This window comes from Sorex araneus, chromosome 1 (assembly GCF_027595985.1).
Source record: "Sorex araneus isolate mSorAra2 chromosome 1, mSorAra2.pri, whole genome shotgun sequence".
In the NCBI taxonomy this organism is placed as follows: domain Eukaryota; kingdom Metazoa; phylum Chordata; class Mammalia; order Eulipotyphla; family Soricidae; genus Sorex; species Sorex araneus.
This window is the reverse complement of record NC_073302.1, coordinates 4419644-4437869: the sequence shown is the minus strand read 5'-3', so window position 1 is coordinate 4437869 and position 18226 is coordinate 4419644. Positions and strand designations below refer to the sequence as shown.

At 55.6% G+C, this 18226-nt stretch overlaps 1 protein-coding gene across 5 annotated transcripts in view; it reads left to right on the top strand.

Annotated features, from left to right (window-relative positions):
* Nucleotides 1-18226, top strand: part of SPTAN1 (spectrin alpha, non-erythrocytic 1) — a 61015-nt gene that overhangs the window by 32561 nt on the left and 10228 nt on the right. For 3 of the 5 annotated variants that reach the window (XM_055141862.1, XM_055141860.1, XM_055141877.1), the window contains 19 exons: nucleotides 177-325; nucleotides 1172-1231; nucleotides 2764-2962; nucleotides 5410-5514; nucleotides 5857-5880; nucleotides 6508-6543; nucleotides 7946-7993; nucleotides 8431-8522; nucleotides 8703-8847; nucleotides 8921-9102; nucleotides 11031-11130; nucleotides 11233-11430; nucleotides 11532-11678; nucleotides 12691-12794; nucleotides 12891-13053; nucleotides 13385-13399; nucleotides 14917-15048; nucleotides 15270-15407; nucleotides 16371-16475. In XM_055141862.1, the coding sequence (XP_054997837.1) occupies nucleotides 177-325; nucleotides 1172-1231; nucleotides 2764-2962; nucleotides 5410-5514; nucleotides 5857-5880; nucleotides 6508-6543; nucleotides 7946-7993; nucleotides 8431-8522; nucleotides 8703-8847; nucleotides 8921-9102; nucleotides 11031-11130; nucleotides 11233-11430; nucleotides 11532-11678; nucleotides 12691-12794; nucleotides 12891-13053; nucleotides 13385-13399; nucleotides 14917-15048; nucleotides 15270-15407; nucleotides 16371-16475 (2142 nt within the window). The remainder of the gene's footprint in view (nucleotides 1-176; nucleotides 326-1171; nucleotides 1232-2763; nucleotides 2963-5409; nucleotides 5515-5856; nucleotides 5881-6507; nucleotides 6544-7945; nucleotides 7994-8430; nucleotides 8523-8702; nucleotides 8848-8920; nucleotides 9103-11030; nucleotides 11131-11232; nucleotides 11431-11531; nucleotides 11679-12690; nucleotides 12795-12890; nucleotides 13054-13384; nucleotides 13400-14916; nucleotides 15049-15269; nucleotides 15408-16370; nucleotides 16476-18226) is intronic. The other 2 variants (XM_055141869.1, XM_055141883.1) reach the window with 1 other exon arrangement.

The window sequence follows — 18226 nt, the reverse complement described above, 5'->3', positions numbered from 1 at the left end:
TCTGTGCAGCCCCAGCTCAGCACAGTGCGGAGTGTAGCTGCCTCCCCTGGGGCCGCCTTCCTGCCTGTGCACAGTGACCGCCGCAGCCACGGTCCTGCAGTGACCTCGGAGCTCCAGCGAGTGCAGACACGGGCCTTTTTTCGGGGCCGACACTGACCCCCTTCTCCCTTTCTCAGGACTGGTGGAAAGTGGAAGTGAATGACCGGCAGGGGTTTGTGCCAGCCGCGTACGTGAAGAAGCTGGACCCCGCCCAGTCAGCGTCCCGGGAGAACCTCCTGGAGGAGCAGGGCAGCATCGCGCTGCGGCAGGAGCAGATTGACAATCAGTAAGGGCGATGGGTGTGCGGGGCCAGCCCCACGGGGGCCCAGGGCCAGGCAGGCAGGGTCTTCCGGAGTCTCAGGTGCCAGTGTTCCTGCAGGCCCTCTCCTCCTGCTCTCCCCCAGGCACTGTTCCCCCCCAGCATGGCCCTGCATCCTTGTGCTGCTCTTCTCCTCAGCTTGTTTCTCACCCTCTTACCCTTCATCCTCCAGGTCCTAGAGCCGGGTGCCCACACCTAGAGCTCCGCTGTGCTGTGTCCCGGCCAGAGGCCCCCCCTTCTGCAGCTCAGCAGACCCCACAGTGCTCTCTGTCCCTTCTGAAGGGCACATTTCTCTCTGCTAGTGGAACCCAAAACTGTGGACTCTGGGCAGAGACCTAGAAAGGACATTCTTCCCAGAGTTCCAAATCGAATCTCCCTGACCCAGATGCCCCCGGGGGAGGCCAGTGAGTCTGGATTCTCAGGCTCCCAGTGCTGCCGTCACGCAGAGACCAAGCGACAGAGCAGCGCACGCCTCTGGCCCTTACAGCCCTTGGATGCTTGCTCACGCTCAGAGAAGCTTGTCCCAGCGGGTCATTTGACTCCCTGGTCTGCTTCTGGGCGGTCACCAAGTTTCCCATCCAGGCAGGATTTACTGCCCCAAACTGGCGGGCTTTCCAAGAAAACGCAAGCAGACTCACCCTCTGGTCTCAGCCTCCTGCCCTTCCCTTCACAGCTTCACCTGCTTCCAGGAGTCCAGTGGGCTCCTTTCACCCCTTTAATCATCTCCCCTTCCAGCACCAGGCGGAGCAGCCGCTTCCCAGCACCGCCGTAACCCCACTAATCCACGCATGCTTTTGCTGTGCCCCTGTGCAGGACGCGCATAACTAAGGAGGCCGGCAGTGTATCTCTGCGTATGAGACAGGTGGAAGAACTGTGAGTAGGCGGCGAGGCTTGCTGAGCGCCATGTCCATGCCACACCTGTCCATCCTCCCTGCCGCTTCTCCGGAAGGCTCATGTCTGCGTCTGTCCCCGTAGCTAGTGGGGGGAGGCCCCACAGACGCACCGGAGTGTGGGTGAGGCCGTGGCACTGCCAGCAGCCCCCTGCCCTGGCAGCTTCCCTGTGGGGCTGGGTCACTGGTCCTGCCCGCTAGCACTCGGGCGGCCCAACCTCTGTCTACAGCCCACCCGAACCCCAGTCTGTTGTGGGTTGTGCTCTGGTTTTTGGTAGCTCGATGCTTTTTTCTTTCTTTCTTGTTTTGTTTTGTTTTGGGGCCACACCCGGTTATGCAAAAGATCAAACTCCTGGCTCTGCTCAGGAATCCCCCCTGGCAGGCTTCGGGAACCATATGAGATGCTGGGGATCAAACCCAGGTCGGCCACGTACAAGGCAAGCGTCCTACCTGCTGTACTGTCGCTCCAGCCTCACTCATTGCTCTTTTCACTTTATTGCAGGAAATTTAGATTTGATTAGGATTCCAGAATTTTTATTTGAACATTTTACTTGAACACCCTGGTGCCCACTTGAGCAAATCAATGAGCAACGGGGTGACAGTGATACAGTGATTTGAACACCCCACTTTAATGTGATGGTTATTTTCATGTTTCCAAAGAGAACCGTAGTTTGGCCTTTTGTGTTGTGGCCCCCGGGTCAGGATTCTTCTTTCTGCCTAAGCCTTTGAGCCAAGGGACGAAGCAGTGTATCATGGGGAGAGCGCTGGCCTTGCCCGCAGCTGACCCAGGTTCAATCCCTGCATCCTACAGCGTCCCCCAGCCCCTGCCAGGAGTGATCCCTGATCAGAGACAGGAGTAACCCCTGGACACTGCCAGGTGTGGCCCCAAAATAAAAAACAACAGCAAAAACAAAAAAATACCCTTCCTGTCAGAGAAGCGGTATCTTTCTTTTTGTTTTGAGGGGCGGTGCGGAAGGGGTTGTTTGTGGGCCACACCTGGTAGTAATGGGTCCCTGTGGGATGCTGGGATTGAACCCGGGTCTGTGATGTATAGGGCAAAGGCCCTCCTGTGCTATCAGAAGCGGTCTAGCTCTTCTGCGCCTCCCTGGCTTTCCTCCTGCTGAGAAGCAGAGCCACTTCCCGTTCTCAGGGCTCCTGAGTCCAGCTGGCGCCCACCTGTCTCCCCCCACCCCCGGGATGGCAGCTCGGAGACCACTAGGGCCACACGAAACCCTTCGTTTACATCACGCCCAGGGAACTTGTGTCGTGTCTCAGCTGTAGTCGCATGAACTGTGTGTGACTGTACTCAGTGTTTGGTCGCTGTCACTGGTGGAGGTCACTGACGCTGCTCGCCAGTCTCCTGTGGGATCTCAGGCCTTCATCTTCATCGTGTGCCACAGTTCGTCACCAGGGCATCACTGTCACGAGCTCCCAGACACACGTGGGTTGCCTGTGCATGTGCTCTTGGGAGCTGACCGTCTTCCTGCCCACTCTCGTCCCCCCCACCGACCACAGATACCACTCTCTGCTGGAGCTGGGCGAGAAGCGCAAAGGCATGTTGGAGAAGAGCTGTAAGAAGTTCATGCTGTTCCGAGAGGCCAATGAGTTGCAGCAGTGGATCAACGAGAAGGAGGCGGCGCTGACAAGCGAGGAGGTGGGCGCCGACCTGGAGCAGGTGGAGGTGCTGCAGAAGAAATTCGACGACTTCCAGAAGGTAGGCGGGAGGGCCACTTGGCGCCAGATTCTCTCCGTTGGTTGCTTTTTTTTTTTTTTTAATCTTGATTTTTGATTGCAGATTCCAAGCACGAAATGACATCGGTGGTTTTCTAGTGTCTCTGACCTTTATGTTTGTTTTTTGAGTCACACTGCTTAGGGCCTTCTGGCCCACTGTGAGGATCGCTCCCAGCACTGCTTGGGGACGAGGTGGTGCCAGAGATCAAACCTGGACCTCCTGCATGCAAAGCCTCAATTCAAACCCTCTGGGCCACCTCCTGGCCCTGTGGCTAGTTTTGAGCAGGGAGTGGTTTGGGGTCACTTGTTCAGAGGCTGCTTCTGGCCCTGTCCGGGTTTGGGGTGCAGGGATTCTGTAGTGTCAGGGATCAAACCAGAGTCGCCACATGCAAGGTAAGTACCTTATTCTGGTACTATCTCACTGATTCTAGCTATTTTATTTTATTTATTTTATTTTTAGCTCTTTTAATTTTAATTATTTTGTTTGTTTGTTTGGGGGCCATATTTGCTCTGATCAAACCAGGTCAGGTGCATGGTGCAAGACAAACACACACACACACACACACACACACACACACACACACACACACACACACACCCTTATTATCTTTCTGCCCAACCCACACCCCCATGCCTTTTATGGCTATTTTTCTACAAGTTCAGTTTTTTGAACTTTGTTAAATGACCACATATTGTTTTAAAAACTTGTCCTGTGCTTGAGATCGAACCCAGGTCTCACAGTGCAAGAAAGTGTTCTGCCACTGAGCCACATCCCAGCCTAGCATTTTTTCTTAATTAGAATAAAGTTCCTGTAACACACAGTTGACTGTTTTGTAGTATACAGTTCAGAATACATTGTACAACCCTTATCCCATCTCATCCCAGATTATTATTTCAGAGAACCCACATACCCATTCAGTCATCACCCTGTAATCCCCACAATCTATCTTTTGCCTCTGCTTTTAAATAATTGGATTTTTTTTTTCAGATTTTTTAAATTTGTTTTGTTTGTTTTGTTTTGTTATGGGAGAGCCTGGCAAGCTCCCTGTGGTGTATTCATATGCCAAATACGGTAACAATGATGGGTCTCACTCTCCTTACTCTGAAAGAGCCTCTGATGTAGCATCATTGGGAAGGACGAGTAAAGAGGGGCTGTTAAAATCTCAGGACTAGGATGAACAGAGACGTTACTGGACCCGCTCGAGCAAATCGAGGATCAGTGGGATGATAGTGATAGTGATTGTTTATTTTTGGGCAACATCAGTCGTGCTCAGGGCTTACTCCTGGCTCTGTGATTAAGGATCAGTCTTGGCAGAACTCAGAGGACCAACTGAAGTGCCAGGGATCAAACCTGGGTGGGCTTCGTGTGAGACAAACACCCTGTCCACTGTCCTGTTGCCCTTGCTTTTAAGCTGTTGGGATAGTTTGCATACTTCCTAACTTGGAGTGATGGGCTGCTTTCTCTGAGATGTTTTTAGAGTTTGTTCTTTTGGGGGGGCACCAGGGGTTACTCCTGGTTACTCCTGGCTCAGGGCACTCCTGGCAAGGCTTAGGGAACCATATGGGGTGCCACGGTTCGAACCTTGGTTGGCCACAAGTGCCCTCCCTGCTATGCTGTCGCTCCAGCCCATGTTAGCACTGTACTTCTTTTTGTGGTTGACTGGTCCTGTGGTTACGTGTGTAGACCACACCTTGTATTTTCTGTTCCCCAGTTTAAAAGGATTCTTGTAACTGAAGTGCATGCTTTGTATGTAGAAGGCCCAGGTTCGTTCCCTAGCACCTTATGATTTACTGAGACCAGCGCAACCTCTAAGTACCACTGTCTATAGCCCAAAAACCCAAAAAAAAAGAAAGGGGAAATGTTCTTAAAATCAGTAATGGGGTGGAGTGGTACAGGAACTTGTCATGTCCATGGCCGAACCAGGTTTAATCCCTGGCACCACATATTGTTCTCCAAGCCCCACTAATGGTAATCTCTGAGCTCAGAGCCAGGCGTACGTCCTCAGCACCACCTATTGTTGCCCCAAACCACAAAACAAAATACCAATTAAGGCTTGGGGCTGCTTCTCCCATAGGACCTACATGGCCAGAGTGATAGTCCAGCAAGTAGGGTGCTTGCCTTGTAGGCAGCCAACCTGAGTTTGATCCCAATATCCCATATAGTCCTCTGAATAATTCCTCAATGCAGAGCTCAGAGTAATTTCTGGTGCCGAACTAGGAGTAACCCCTGAGCATCGCTGGGCGTGACCCAAAGCCAAACAAGTCCAAAAGAGAGGGACTGGAACAGCCAAGTTCTAAGGTGCAGGTTTCTTTGTGGGTTTATTTCCTTTTCTTGAAGCAGGAATGTGTACCTCTGCGCTGCTGTTTACACACTGCTCCTGTGGGTTGTTCTGAGAGTCTCATGTCACTGTGGCTTCCATTGTATTAAAGGACCTGAAGGCCAACGAGTCCCGGCTGAAGGACATCAACAAGGTGGCCGATGACCTGGAGTCAGAGGGGCTGATGGCCGAGGAGGTGCAGGCAGTGCAGCAGCAGGTGAGTGTCTGACCTTGGTCCAACCTCTGGCCTCCTTCATGGCACAGCAGGTCACGGGCCACGGCACAGCCTCATGGCCAGGCTGCACGGGAGCCATTCCGTTCCGCCTTGGCGGAGCAGCAGCCTTTACTGTCGCAGTTTTCTGCCCGTTGGAAATGGTGACAATGGTGTGATGTTGAATAGTGAACGGATGGACCAACGTAGAAACACAGGCTCTTTGCAGCCGACCTCAGAGACAGAGATCTCTGGCCCACCGGCCTCATGCTGTCGTGTGTCTCCAGGATTGACTGTGGTGAGCCTGTGTTTCCCCCAGCAGTAAAACTGTTTTTTCTCTCTCTGTAGGAAGTGCATGGCATGATGCCCAGGGTAAGTCCCAGTGGTGCGCATGGAGCTGGAGCGTGAGGAGTGAGTAGTCTGGGGAAGCACTGCAGGGCCCAGAGCTGCCCACAGATACCTGTTCCCGGGCCTTGGAGGCGCTTTCTGTGTGGACAAGAAATAAGAGAGGGCCGGAGTGACCATATAGTAGGAGGGCATTTGCCTTCACATGGCCAACATAGGTTCTATCCTTGGCATCCCATATGGTCCCCTGAGCACCGCCAGGAGTAGCCCCTGAGCATGACCGGGTATGGCCCCCGAAAGAAAGAAAAGAGAACAAACAGCAGGAAGTGGTTCGTTTCTATCTGCCACTTTCCGAAAGAGCAGAGTTGTTGCCTCCTCTATTTCCTTTCAAACCTTTGCCAGATTTGCTGTATTATCCCTCTTCTAAGAGACCCACAAATAGGACAGGATAAATGGGTGTTTTGTACAAGGTTCTTGCATTCTCCTGGGGTTGCATATGGCGTTAGACTCGGTCTGTGGCTTCCTTCCCCTCCCGAGGCCAAGCCACTTGCTGTCAGCTGGGGGCCTTTCAGGGTGGGGCCCTGTTTCAGAGTGGAAGGGGCGCGGCCTCGTGCTTCTCTGTTCACTTGTGTCCCTCTCAACTCCTCCGCCTAGGATGAAGCGGATTCCAAGACCGCCTCCCCGTGGAAGGTAGGAAGCTGTGGGCCAGTTCTTAATGATTGTTCCTGAAGGTGTCCCTGAAATCCCAAGGAAGAATTTCTCGTGTTTTCTGGGGCCGATTTTAAGTCCTGAGCCCCTGGCATAGCCTGTGATTTGTTGTAATCATGTTTATCCTCGAAGCTGCAGGTTCCCAGGACAAAGCTGGTTTAGGTCAGGGTCGGTCACAGATGTGTCCCCACGCTGAGGTGGCCTGGGGCTGATTCTCCCCAAGATGTGTGCTGTCCCACAGATGCCATGGACATAAAAATGTCTGTCCACCCTCCTGTGCCTGACCTCCCCCCGGAGCCCCAGCTGCAGGCCAGGGGGAGCGAATGCTGCTTCCCAGCTGCGGTTGACTTTGGTCCGGGGTGCTGGGGCTGGGGGAGACAAGCCAGCAGCCCAGGGAGAGCGTTGGAAGGGGAGGGGTTTCCAGCAATGGTGCCATCCGCTGCCCAAGGCCAGTTCTAGCCCCTTTCCTCTGGATCCAGCGCGCAAGAACCAAGCAGCTGAACTGGAGGCACTTGTGTGAAATCAGGAGCCAGTTTCTGCCTTAGAAAACCCACCTTCCTAGAGCAGAAGGAGGCCTCCCTTGGCCCCCAAGAGCGGTGCTCTCACCCTGACCATGTGGTCCTGCTGCTCTGGCCCCTCATCCCTGCTGGCTCCGCCTGCTTAGTAGACCTCGGCTGGGACAGGGTGGCGCTTTCCCGTAGATTCTGCTACTTTCCTTTCCAAAGTCTTAATTCCTCGCAGAAACACGCTCTGATATCTGGTGACGCGGGGCAACAGCCTTACCGAGACAGCCTTGTGAGTCTTTGTGATGACCATAGTGTTACTCGAGAACAGTGTCTCAGACAGCTACAGCTCACTAGTGCTGTCTCTGAAAAGGGTCGCAGAGAACCCGGAGGCACCCCTGCCTATGCTGACGGGAGACGGGCGCCGTTTGCCATGTGCAGGGCTTTTGGTTCTTGGAAAAAGGACCTGCATTGATGAGAGCACATAACTCCTTGGTTTATGTTCTCCATCTGGTTCGGCTGTTGCCCTTCATTCATGGGGACACTGTTGAAAAGAACAGCCACCCGGTGGCCAGAGTTTCACAAATGCTCTGAACTGTTCCATACGTGCTCAGCGGCCGGCCATTCTGAAGTGGGGTCGGTTCTCAGGGGTATGGAGACGGGGCACTGGCCCTGCCTTTGGAGCTGTCTTCTTTCAGCCCCTTCTGTTCAGCACGTTCACTGCTGAGCTGACTCTGGCCACTCGGGTTTCTTCCGCGGCTCTGCTCAGAATTGAGACCCTTCCTCTCAGCTCATTCTGGTTGACAATTGGGACCGAATAGCACTGCCCTGAGATCTCTGACACGTGATTCGTTTTGCTCTCTGCTTTCCTCCCTGCCCAGTCTGCCCGCCTGATGGTCCACACCGTGGCCACCTTTAATTCCATCAAGGTAAGCACTGCAGCCACGCCCGGGGGGCCCACGCTTGCCTCGCTCTCCCTCACTCCCGGCCCTGCTCTTGGCCTCATGAGCTGTGTGAATGCTGATGGAGGTGGCCATGGGTCTCGGGGCCTGGGCACGGCCACCCTGCCTGGCAGGGCCTTGGCACGTCCACAGGGAGGTTGTGTTTGCTGGCTCCCAGTGGGCAGGGCTGCGGGAGCCCCAGACCAGCCAGCCTGGGGCTGCCCTCCCGGCTTCTCTTTCCTGTGGGAGAGTTCAGGAGGAGAGGAGCATGAGGGGGCTCAGGGGGCAGGTGGGGAGTCCCCGCCAAGTGAGCTCTGGCGAAGGGTCTGACAGTCAGTCACTGGGCTAAAGTGCTGCCACGTGGACGTTCGGGAACAGACCGTCCCCTGGCCTGGGTCTGAGTCGACGGCGCTGTTGTCCTACAGGAGCTGAACGAGCGCTGGCGGGCCCTGCAGCAGCTGGCCGAGGAGCGGAGCCAGGTCCTGGGCAGCGCCCATGAGGTGCAGCGGTTCCACCGGTGAGGGCTGGCCCCTGTCCATCGCGTGCTGGTGGGGTGGTCAGTTCCGAACGCCACTTGGCCAGTGCATGCCCCTGTGCTGTTTCGAGCTGCATACTGAGTGGCAGCCAGACCCATCTGTCCTATCTGCCTGCCATCGCAGCCACACCTCAGCATCTGCTCACCTGTGTCCCCCCACAGCGATGCCGACGAAACCAAGGAATGGATCGAAGAGAAGAACCAGGCTCTGAACACCGACAATTACGGCCACGATCTGGCCAGTGTCCAGGCACTGCAGCGCAAACACGAGGGCTTCGAGAGGGACCTGGCGGCTCTGGGCGACAAGGTGAGTGCTGTCTGGGTCCCCTTGAGGCTCCCGCCAGCTGGGCTCCTTGTTCCTCACCACCCTGCTCGCGCAGGTGAACTCCCTGGGGGAGACGGCCCAGCGGCTGATCCAGTCCCACCCCGAGTCTGCGGACGACCTGAAGGAGAAGTGCACGGAGCTAAACCAGGCATGGGGCAGCCTGGGGAAACGCGCCGACCAGCGCAAGGCCAAGCTGGGTGACTCCCATGACCTGCAGCGCTTCCTGAGCGACTTCCGGTGAGGCCCTGTTAGTGCTCCTGCTGGGTGCGAGAGTCACCAGCCCCCACGGCCACAAGGAGGGAGCTGCACTGCCACCCCCTCCCTGCACTCCTCTCCACTGCCTGCCTGGGGCATCACTCGCTTCCCACTCCGTGAGGATGGGGCGGGCAGAGATGGGGGTGCCGGGCCACACACCACGGTGCTGGCACGGACAGCGGCTTCTGCCACGCCAGGCAGAAGCTCTGCTGCCACTTGAGCTACATCATTTGGCCCTATGGACTGTAGAGAAAGGTCGAGGTGCACAGATATGGGTGGGAACCACCTGTGGCATTTGCCTTCTCCTGGTGCATTGTGCCAAGACGCTGCAGATCCATGGCGTAGCCCCTCTGGGGCCTCAGGACCCTTCTGGCCTCTGCCTCTGTCATCACACCCGGGAAATTCACATGCAGTCTGTCCCATTGTCTTATATATTTATTTTTGATTTTGTTGTTTTGGACACACGAGGCATTCTCAGGGCTTACTCCTCGCTCTGCGCTCAGGGATCGCTCCTCAGGGGCACAGGAACCACATGGGGTGCTGGGATCAAACTGGGTTCAGCTGTGGGCAAGACAAGCACCCTACCTGCTGTCCTATTGCCCCAGCCCCAACCTGCACCAAGTTTTAGATCCAGGGTCCACTGAGAAATCACCATTGTCCAGTGCCCTCCGGTCCCAGAGCTCCTGCAGCAGGGCCACCCATCTGCTGCCCCTCATTGCTCCCTGACACTCAGCAGTGCATGTATCAGGGTTTTTTTTCGCCTTTCTCCTGTGGTGGTCATTGACCAGGGATGCAGTGTGTCGTGACCAGTCAGAGGGTCCCGGGCACGCAGCAAACAGACTGTTGGCTGCAGGTTAGTGGCCTTTCAGAACCTCCTCCTCGAGCTCAGAGCCCTTTTTAGGCCCCTAGAAGTATCCTTCGGGGAGTCACCACTCCCCCCTCTCCCTGCGGAATCCGCTGCTGCCTGTGTGCTGCCTGTCTAGTTCTCTAGAGGGAACTGCGTGAGGTTGTGGTCATACCGCCTCTGTGCCTTCCCTGTGGACACTTAAGACCTTAGAGGTGGCCCAAGGCCAGAGCTCAGGCTCGTTGAGGGGGTCCTGGTTCAGTCCCCTGTGCACCGCCATGTGTGACCCAGAAACCAGAGTACAGAAGCTGGCAGGTACAAAGTACAGTGCTGGCATGTAGCAGAACTTTGCAGAACATAAGAAAGATATGTTCATCTAAAGCCATCAGGTCTCAGCCACAACGACTGTGTGTGTCCGCTGATTACCTGTCATTGTGTATCCCGAAAAGGCCTTACTTTCTTTTCTTTTTTTTTTTTTTTTTTTTTTTTTTTTCTTTTTGGGTCACGCCCGGCGATGCACAGGGGTTACTCCTTCCTGGCTTTGCACTCAGGAATTACCCCTGGCAGCGCTCAGGGGACCATATGGGATGCTGGGAATTGAACCCGGGTCGGCCACGTGCAAGGCAAACGCCCTACCCGCTGTTCTATTGCTCCAGCCCCAAGCCTTACTTTTATAACTGTTTATTTTCCTTCTGAGGAATTCTTTCTTTCTTTCTTTTTTTTTTTTTTTTTTTAATATCTTAAACCAGAAGCTTTGGGGGCTAGAGCCATAGCACAGTGGGAAGGGTGTTTGCCTTGCATGTGGCCAGCCCCCAGGTTTGATCCCTGGCACCCCATGTGGTCCTGTGAGCACCATCACCAGAAGCGATCCCTGAGTGCAGAGCCAGGTGTGGCCCAGCCCCTCCCATCCCCTCACAAAGAGGCTTTGAGATATTTTTACCCAGATATTTTGCCCCATTTAAAAGAATCACTCACTCGGAGGCCTGAGCTGCATTGCTGTTTCCTGGGCGTGAAGCCTGTTTGCCAAGCAGTGTACCAGCCATTCCCCTCTGTGTCTGGTTTCCAGGGACCTCATGTCTTGGATCAATGGAATCCGCGGGTTGGTGTCCTCAGACGAGCTCGCCAAGGACGTCACCGGGGCTGAAGCCCTGCTGGAGCGGCACCAGGTGGGGTGTCCTGCCCTCGCCCCGTGCCCTGTGCTGTGAGTCAGTGGCTGACAGGGTCGGTCTCCTCTGCCAGTTACCTAATCCCCTCCCTCCTCTTGGCAGGAGCACCGAACAGAAATCGATGCCAGAGCTGGCACTTTCCAGGCATTCGAGCAGTTTGGGCAGCAGCTGCTGGCCCATGGGCACTACGCCAGCCCGGAGATCAAGGAGAAACTCGATCTCCTAGACCAGGAGCGTGCCGATCTGGAGAAGGCCTGGGCGCAGCGCAGGATGATGCTGGACCAGTGCCTCGAGCTGCAGGTACCCGGGCGCAGACACTCACCTCCCTCGGGTGGGCCACCGGGCATCAGGCTGGGAAGCGCCCGCCGCCTCACCTCTGGCATCTGGCCTCTCGCCTTCAGCTCTTTCATCGGGACTGCGAGCAGGCTGAGAATTGGATGGCCGCCCGGGAGGCCTTCCTGAACACGGAGGACAAAGGAGACTCTCTGGACAGCGTGGAGGCACTCATCAAGAAGCATGAGGACTTTGACAAGGCGATCAATGTCCAGGTGAGGCATGGGGACCCTCTGTTCCATCTGCCTTGCTCCAGGTTGGGTCACTCCCCTCTCAGCGGCCCAGTTGAAAAGCAGTTACTGGGGCTGGAGAGATAGCCAGTGGGTAGGACATTTGTCTTGCACATGGCCGACCCGGATTCAATCCCCAGCATCCCATATGGTCCCCTGAGCACCACTAGGAGTATTTCTGAGTGCAGAGCCAGGAGTAACCCCTGTGCATCGCCAGGTGTGACCCAAAAAGAAAAGAAAAAAAAAGCAGTTACTTAGTTGTCTCAGCAGGAGTCTCGGCCACTTCCTTCCACTGAGCACTTGGTGTTGACAACACAGAAGTTACCGTAGAGCCCCAAGGAGCCCGAGCCCGTTAGGAAAGATGGGTACCTTCGGGCTGCAGAGGGATCGCCGTGCAGGGAGTGCATTTGTTTTGCACGTGGACAGTCCAGGATTGATTGATCCCTAGACCCACATGTGGCCTCCTGAGCCTGCCCAGAGTAATCCCCAGATGCAGAGCCAGTAGTAAGCCCTGCACTAAAGCAAAACACGGAAAAAAGATCCCTTGATCCGGGTTCTAAACTCTGTGCATGCAGTCTGGAACCCTGAGGTTTCAGTGGGTTACGTCCCGAGAAGAGTGGTCGTAGAGGGAGGGACAAGGAACGCACACACACAGCAGCTGAGAAAGCTGGGAGGAAGGTCCAGGGTTCAGGAACAGCGTGGTTGGGTCCATGGCCCTCTCCTCGCATACCAGACTCTCATCTGCGGCATCTGCTGCTTCTCGCCCAGCCTCACCCAGCGTTGCCCTGGAATCTTCCTGAACTAAACTCGACTCTAGTAATGATTGAAATCAAGCTTTCCTCTGGCTTTTTACACTCCTGCTTCTAAAGTGTCCGAGTATTCCGATCCCCTCACCAGCTAGTGCTCAGTCACCCCAAGTAACCACTCTCCAGGCGGCTGCCAGGGTTTGGGGGAGCCACCTGACCTCTCACTGTGTCCCCCACTACCTACCACCCAGGAGGAGAAGATCGCCGCTCTGCAGGCCTTTGCTGACCAGCTTATTGCTGCCGGCCACTATGCCACGGGCGACATTTCCAGCCGGCGCAACGAGGTCTTGGACCGGTGAGTGCAGCTGCCCGCCGGCGGGGCTCACGTGTCGGGACACCAGCCCTGACCCGGCTTGGCCCGAGGATGTTCACGTTGGCTCGGGTTTCACAGGTGGCGGCGTCTGAAGGCCCAGATGATCGAGAAAAGGTCCAAGCTGGGAGAGTCACAGACACTACAGCAGTTCAGCCGCGATGTGGACGAGATCGAGGCCTGGATCAGTGAGAAGCTGCAGACGGCCAGCGACGAGTCGTACAAGGACCCCACCAATATCCAGGTCAGTGGCCAAGGGCTCCTCGTGAGGGGTGTGGTCCGGTAGCTGTCTTTGCCTGGGGCGGGGGGTGCGGGCGAGACCCAGAGCCTTTCCTGGTGCCCTTGGTGAAGCCGAGGCAAATCATTTTAAGAAGCGGGACTGGTGGAGCAGCAGCACTGCCCACCCCCGCCCCACACCCCGTCTCTGTTCAGGGTACTCGAGAGCCCCTTTCTGTGCACTAGCCCCCAAGTGCTGAGCTTCCCAGGGGAAGTTTGGCGGCAAAATGCGTTGGTTAATATCGGACCCGTGCATTCACGCCCGTGTACTGAACTCTTGTTTCAATCTATTTTTGTAGCTTTCCAAGCTGCTGGTAAGTCGTTTCTCTTTTAAGAGAGTTTCCATCCGCTGAGCTCAGTCTGTGTATTCTGTGTAGATTCTTGCTGTCATGGTCACACGCCGTCTGCTGGTGTCTCCATCCCATCATCTCATCACTCACCACACTCCATCCACGTGTCCCTGTGGGATGTGGCTTTTTCTCTGTCGTAATCAGCCTGCAGAATCAGCCTTTCCCCCTCCCCACCACCACCGTAGGCCGTTTCTGGCGATGTTTGATTTGAGGGGCGGTAGTTGGCTGCTTCCTTTCACGGGGCTTCTGGTCAGCTTCGAGTGCAAGGTGGGCTGCTTCTGCTGTGGGCCGAGGTCCCTGGTGGCCGTGGCAGAGCAGGCAGGCAAGGGACCGTTTCCGCTGCCAGCATACGGGCCCCTGAACAGAGAGTGCAGGGATGCGGGGTGCTGCTTCCAGATCCAGGGGTACCGGGGGTCAGACTCAGGAGCGTGCGAGTATTACCAAGGCAGTTAGATGCTTGCTCTGCATTTGGGAGCCCCAGGTAGGGGCTGCAACTCCTCGAAGTCTCCCAAGCACTGGGTAGGAGCAGCCCCTGAGCACCACCAGGTGTGGCCCCAAAACCAAAGCAGGAAAACCTGAAGAAAAAAACAAGGGCAAGTGGGACTTTGAAGCAGAATGTGGCTCTGGAGCCCAGAGAGATAGTACAGCGGGAAGGGTGCTTGCCTTGCACATGGCACACCCAGGTTCAATCCCTGACACCCCATAGGGTACCCCAAGGCCCCCCAGAAGTGATCCCCGAGTACAGAGCCAGAAGTAACCCCTGAGCACTGCTGACTTGGCCCAAAACCAAAACCAGAAAAATTTACAAGTGTGGCTCCGAAGGAAAAATGAAGTGGAAAAATGAAGCTTAGGATGGGAGGTTTTTGTACCGGAAGCACGGCAGGAAGCAGAGCATGATCGCGCTTCTGCCAGGGTCTCTGAGACCTCCGGTTACTCGGGCTCAGGCTGCATCCAAAGGCTCCGGCCTCGGCCAGCCGCTGCCCCTGAAATGAAGCATTGGGTGCCAGATCCTCCCGGCTCCCGCGCAGTCCTGCCGCTGCTGCTCTCCCTCTCCCGGCACGCCCTGCCCCGGCCCCGCCTCCTCACCCGCGCTCTGCTCAGCGCCAGCCTCTCCCCGCCTCTCACGGTGTTTGTCTGGATCCCCGGAAGGAAGAAATGCTGTCTGCAGGGCCAGGACACTCGGTCTTAGATGAGGGGGACCCAGAACCACATGGTGTTCATCCGCTGCTTCTCACCCCCAAAGGCCGGGTGGGAGCTGGTGCCGCAGACAGCGCCAGCTGAGGGCCTTCACCCCGTGTTCCCCAACGGGCTGGCCCCCAACGCCCCCTGTAGATTTAGTGACTATTTTCTATACAAAGTGTCCTCGTTTCTGTAGATTTGCTCCCAACCATCCGCTGCCCACCTCCCTTCTAGAGCCCCTTTCCCCTCAAAGATATGTCTTGGCCAGAGCTGACTTTGAATGGTGGTTTCGGGTATTTCAGAGCAAGCACCAGAAGCACCAGGCATTCGAGGCAGAGCTGCACGCCAACGCCGACCGTATCCGCGGCGTCATCGACACAGGCAACTCCCTCATCGAGCGCGGGGCCTGTGCAGGCAGCGAGGACGCTGTCAAGGTGGGTCTGCTGCCTCCTTCGACGCTCCCAGGAGCTGTGCATGCTGCAGCCATTTGCTGTCCCCTGGGCAGTGACTCTGCCAGCTGTCCACCAGCCAGTCGGAAGACTTGAGCTGTGTGACAAGGCGGGCTGCTCGAGGGCGGGCAGGGCACTTCTGGGGTGTCTCCGCCCCAGCCGGAGGTCAGGTCAGGGCACTCATGGCCCTCTCCCACCCCTTCCAGGCCCGGCTGGCCGCTCTAGCTGACCAGTGGCAGTTCCTGGTGCAAAAGTCTGCTGAGAAGAGCCAGAAGCTGAAGGAGGCGAATAAACAGCAGAACTTCAACACCGGCATCAAAGACTTTGACTTCTGGCTCTCGGAGGTAAATGGGGGGTGGGGGGAAGGTGTATGCTGCAAGGGGTGTGTGAGATCCCCAGCCCAGGAAGCTGGAGAAGCCCAGAACCACAGAAAGGTGACGGGTCTGCCACATGAACAGACCAATGTGAGAGCGGGTTTGTGGACCTCAGGGTGACTGTGCCAAAGAGAAACTGGACTCCAGCGCCTCATCCCCGTGGAGAGTGCAGCAAGGGAGAGGGTCAGGGGGGTACACAGAGTAGCATCCGCTGAATCTGCACACGGGCCAGGAACTGAGCGTGGTGGGGACTCTACTCAGGGACATGGTGGACAGACCCGCTCCGGGCCGCCTGGCTACGCCTGGCTCCATGGCTAGCCATAGTTTTATATGTAGCTGAGCTCACACCATCCGTCGTGTTCCGTTAGTATTTACCGGGAGCACGGGGCTCCCAGGGCCCAGCGGCCACTCGGCAGTACTGGGCATAGCTCCGCAGCTCAGGCCATGCAGTGTCGGGGCTGAACGCAGGGCCCTGTTGGCCCTCTCCCGAGTCACTAACCTAAACGCTAGAGCAGCTGCTGAGTCGTCCGAGAGCCGCTCCGCTGTGTCGGGGCGCAGGTCTTCCCGCCTTCGGGGCACTCGGCCTCGCTGCGTTGAAAGGGGGCTTCCTCTTGCCTTCCATGGTGTTGGCTTTGCCACAGTGAGCATCTTTGTGTGTTAGTGGTCCTTTGCCCACCCTGCAAGTTCCTCCCGCAGGAGTTTTCTGCTAACGGGTGCTGTGCACTGTGCCATGGGGGCCCCTCCAGCTGTCCTCCCCAAGTCTGCACTTAAGCAGCAGGAAGGCCATGCAGACTGAGGCAAGGCGAGTTAGCAGAGACAGACAACTTGTGATGGAGTCGTTCGCCCCTGATGGACAAGGGCCTGGGCTAGCTGGTTTTCCAGAAGGTTCCACTGCACCAGATGATAGCTTCCCCTTTCGTGTTTCCTGGCCAGGTGGAAGCCCTTCTGGCGTCGGAGGATTACGGCAAAGATCTGGCGTCTGTGAACAACCTGCTGAAGAAGCATCAGCTGCTGGAGGCAGATATCTCTGCCCACGAGGTGAGTAGGCCTGGGGACATGGCCCACGAAGGGCACCTGGGCCTGGGCACAAGAGGGGGTCCTCGCTTCCAGCTGAGAAGCTCAGGGGCCCTTTATGATCTCAGCAGTACAGGTCTAGAGTTATCCACAGATGCACCCTTCTGGGAAAAGTCGGTTGGATTTGTACAGTGCCGTCTTCCAGGGTCCACCTGCTGACTAGAGTCAGGCCACATATGTAATGTTCTCAGGTATCACAACGTGGCACTGGGAGCAGAGGAATGATGGACAGGACTAGGGGGATATAGGGAAAGAACTCCTCAGTGCTAATAGAACTGCATCTGTGTCTGGATTGCGGTGTGGCTTTGTTCGTACTTGAATGGTTTGGGGGCCACACCCAGCATTGCTCAGGAATCTGCATCAGCCTTGGTGCTTGAGGATCACCCCCGGCGGACTTCAAGTGCATTGGGGATCAAACTCAGGGGTTTGAGCAGAGCATGCAGTGCAGCCTCGGGTCATAAATGATGACTGGGTGCTCACAGAGACAGCCGTGTGTGTGTGTGTGTGTGTGTGTGTGTGTGTGAGACAGTCGTGTGTGTGAGAGCACAGCAGAGACAGTCTGTGTGTGTGTGTGTGTGTGTGTGTGTGTGAGAGAGAGAGAGAGAGAGAGAGAGAGAGAGAGAGAGAGAGAGAGAGAGAGAGAGAGAGAGAGAGAGAGCGCACAGCCAGAGAGAGAGAGAGATCGGCAGTCTGAATCCAGCTGTGATATTGAGGCAGAGGAAGGAGAACTCAGCTTTCTGCAAAGCTTCTTATCAGCCTGTGCTTACATCATAGTAAACATTTCATGGTGCCAGAGCAGTAATACAGTGGGAAAGGCACTTGCTTTTCAAGCAGCCAACCTGGATTCTATCCCCAGCATCCCATATTGTACCCTGAGCCTACCAAGAGAGATCTCTGAGTGCAGAACCAGGAGCAAGGCCTGAGTACCACCAGGTATGGCCCCCAAAACAAACGAAAATGTTAGGAAAAGAGACATTTCAGAAAACAGAACAAAAAACATTTGTTTAAAATAGTAACAGAATCGTATGCCTGAAACTCAACTATCAATAACTTTGTAAATAATAGTTCTTTAATTTAAAAAACAAAAAGCATTTGTGAAGGACTAGAGCAATAGAACAGCAGGTGAGGCATTTGCCTTGGACGTTGCCAACCTGGGTTAGAACCCCAGCATCCCATTAATCCCCCAATCACTGCCAGGAGTGATTCCTGAGTGATAAGCCAGGAGTAACCCCTAAGCATCACTGGGTATGACCCAAAAACAAAAATAGTAACAGGAGCAAGCGGGGGCAAGACAATCTTGAGAGAAAGTAGAGGGACTAACGCACTGCCTTGCATATAGCTGACCCACATTTGATCCCCAGCATCGCATATGGCCCCCCAAGCACCTCCAGTAGTGTTCCCTGAGTGCAGCTGGATGTAGGCAAATTCATAAACTAAAATCACAGGAAGAGGAGCATTGTTGATAGCTCTCCCTATCTCTCTGTGCCCAACTTAGAGCAGTCCATGGGTTCTTGTCGCTGCTGCTTTGTTCACTCTGGCATGATTAAAAGCCAGCCTCACACAGGAGGAGTGAAGCAGGAATATCCTTTTAAGTCCAGCTCCTATGGCCATTCTGATAACCCACCCCAGCTCAGTACAGAATGGGTTATTGGGCCAGACCTGGCTGTGCTCAGAACTTGCTTCTCTCTGCATTCAGGGATCATTCTGGTGGGGTC